General features: G+C 38.8%; 1 protein-coding gene across 1 annotated transcript in view; it reads left to right on the top strand.

Moving 5' to 3' along the window:
• zdhhc9 (zDHHC palmitoyltransferase 9) overlaps window positions 1-2,631 on the top strand; it is a 27,902-nt gene that overhangs the window by 22,135 nt on the left and 3,136 nt on the right. Inside the window, exons 8-10 of the mRNA XM_032527891.1 lie at window positions 1,175-1,278; window positions 1,509-1,611; window positions 2,317-2,631. The exon at window positions 2,317-2,631 is cut by the window's right edge and continues 3,136 nt beyond it. Coding sequence (XP_032383782.1) covers window positions 1,175-1,278; window positions 1,509-1,611; window positions 2,317-2,499 — 390 coding nt within the window. The 3' untranslated portion in view covers window positions 2,500-2,631. The remainder of the gene's footprint in view (window positions 1-1,174; window positions 1,279-1,508; window positions 1,612-2,316) is intronic.

The raw sequence follows: 2,631 nt of genomic DNA, 5'->3' as shown, positions 1-2,631 counted from the left end.
TCGTATCCCTTTAATATATTCATTTTGAATAATCTCTTGAAATTGCTCATTGTTATAGATGATTTCATCTCTTCACGACTGTTACATCACCTTCTTTGTTCGTCTTTGTTGTGTATTCAATTGAATATAGGTTGGAAAGAATTTGTCCTGTTTTTATTTACGTTTTACACAACGTCCCAACTTCATTGGAATTGGGGTATCAATCTACTTTTTCTGCATGTATCTTGGGTAAATAAGAATTTAATCTAACCAGTATTTCTGGTTACAATTATACTTTTCAATGGTAGAATTACAAAAACAATTAAAAGATATATATATATTTTTAAATGCGGTAACTCTGCTTAAAATCACATTTGTTTCCTTGATAAATTTTGTTTTAATGGCTTATCTTTGATATATTATAATGCTATTAACTTTAATATGTATTAACTGTAAATAAAAAATATAGATGACATTATTTTTTTATTCCATCCAAAAAACATGCAGAAGAGGTGGGAGTATGTTTTCAGCACAGACGGTTCTGTAGTTATTTCATCCAACCAGCCTGTATGTAACCTGACAGAGTGGAGAAGCCAAAGATACCAAATATGTCCGTTTTTTGTGGACGTGTATAAAATGATGCACAAGACATCAAGAATATTTCCATTTGGCGTATCTTTGCAGCCATAAAAAGCGTGACATCCTGGGTTTGAAAATTTCACTCACTGCAAAGAACATACAAATATAAAACAAGCCAATACATAATATGCATATGATGCAGTCAGTGTGGAATAAGGTGATTGTTTGATTTTGTAGTCAAATGTGCCTCCGGTTAGCTGCCAGATAATGCGTATGACTGCAAACATACATGCAGTGCAGTGTGGAAGGGCGTTATTTATTGCTAGGGGAGGAATCCTTTGTATGAATTCTCTGACTCTTAATGAATTATGAAAGTGGTTATAATCTTGCAGCACTCGTTAGCACCCGCTGGCACATAGAGTTCCCATTAAACCAGGAATCTTAAAATCCTGACAAGATCCTTTTTACTAGGTCAAAGCCAAACCTGTGGGGAGCAACATCTAAAAAAGGAATTGTGCTTTTGAATAAGGTATAAGCACAGGGAAAATCAGGGATGTGGTTTGAGAAGGATTACTGCTCCGGTGATGAGTCTTCAAAAACATCTTGTTTTTCCCAGATTAAAGGATCCTGGTCGGGAAAGAACAGAGTCCAGAACCCGTACAGCCACAAGAACATCATTAAAAACTGCTGCGAGGTTCTCTGTGGGCCTGTATATCCAAGGTAACGGGTCAGATTAAGACTTACACTACACAGAATGCTTCTTTCTTGTTTCATTTATTGTCATTTTGTCTGAATTAAGTTAATACTGTCTTCCTACTGTGAGTTCAATGAGTTCTGTATCAGTGCATGCGATAGATTAGACTTTTAGATTTGTCCCTCTCCTACGTCTCGTCCTGGCGAATAACAAGCAGGATGCAGTTAGTGACTGATCGCCTTGTCTCGCTCTCCAGCGTCTTGGACAGAAGAGGACTGATGCAGGAGGATTTGTCTGTTTCTGCAACGTCTGCTGCACCCTCCTCCCTCAGCAGCAGCAACCCAGTGTCACAAACCACGGTGAGTGGACACACACACACACACACACACCTCTCTGGCTTTGAAGTGGATTGAGGCTGCAAAGCTCAAAATAGTGAATACAGAGTAGAGTCTAAACCAATTACAGAAAGTGTTAGAGAGGAGGAAGGGGAAAGCACTTTTCTTATCGAAGTGACATTGATAATCCATCTTGAGACGCATGGATGTGGAACCATTTTGTGGCTCTTCACATAGTTGCTGCTGTTGATCCATTTATAAATGTTAATTCTATTTTTGGCTAATGGATCATTAGCCATGTGTGCGCTACTTTTTCATGTTAAAATAAAATTGTGGTGTCTCTCTCCTGTGTTGCTGTAGATAACGTAGGCATTCATATGTTTCATTGCTACTCAGATATAGCAGAACATAGTCTTGTTAAGCATTACACAGTAGAAGTTTTAGTATTAACTATTTTATATTTCCAGAATGGTTATGAAAAATCCAGAGTAACCAAGAGTACTTGAGCTCTGAGAAGTCTTTTTGCACACTTGTACTACTTTCATTACTATTTATGCTATTCATACTATTTCATTATTATTATTATTAGACAAACAACAAAACGAACAGTTTTTATATGTAACAGTTTTTATTAATTTTTTTACATCCTTTCAACAAATAGTGTCTGTTTGAAATGTGTAAGATAGGTTATTGCTCTAATGGAATATGGGTTATATTTTCTGCCTACAGAAAACCACAGCTCCACTCATCCCTAACGAGCACACACCAGATGATGCCAAACTGAGCATTGCCGCCTCAGCAGAGACGAGTGCCCCCCCCAAAGAGGAACTCCTTCCTGCTCCCAAGGTCCCGCCCCTGGCTTCACCCGAGACAGATGCAGAGGCATCCATCGTCAAGGACAAGACCCATTAGCTGGATAAGGGGGTGGCTCTGGTCTTAGCCATATCCCCCCCACATCCTGCCTGGTCAGGAACTGAAACATTATTAATCAATGTGTGATTACTGCGCGGGTGACTCAGTTATTCTCCAACGCCCCCCCCCCCC

Source organism: Etheostoma spectabile, chromosome 10 (assembly GCF_008692095.1).
Source record: "Etheostoma spectabile isolate EspeVRDwgs_2016 chromosome 10, UIUC_Espe_1.0, whole genome shotgun sequence".
In the NCBI taxonomy this organism is placed as follows: Eukaryota; Metazoa; Chordata; class Actinopteri; order Perciformes; family Percidae; genus Etheostoma; species Etheostoma spectabile.
Note: the sequence above shows the minus strand (reverse complement) of the source record. Positions and strands in the feature narration are given on the sequence as shown.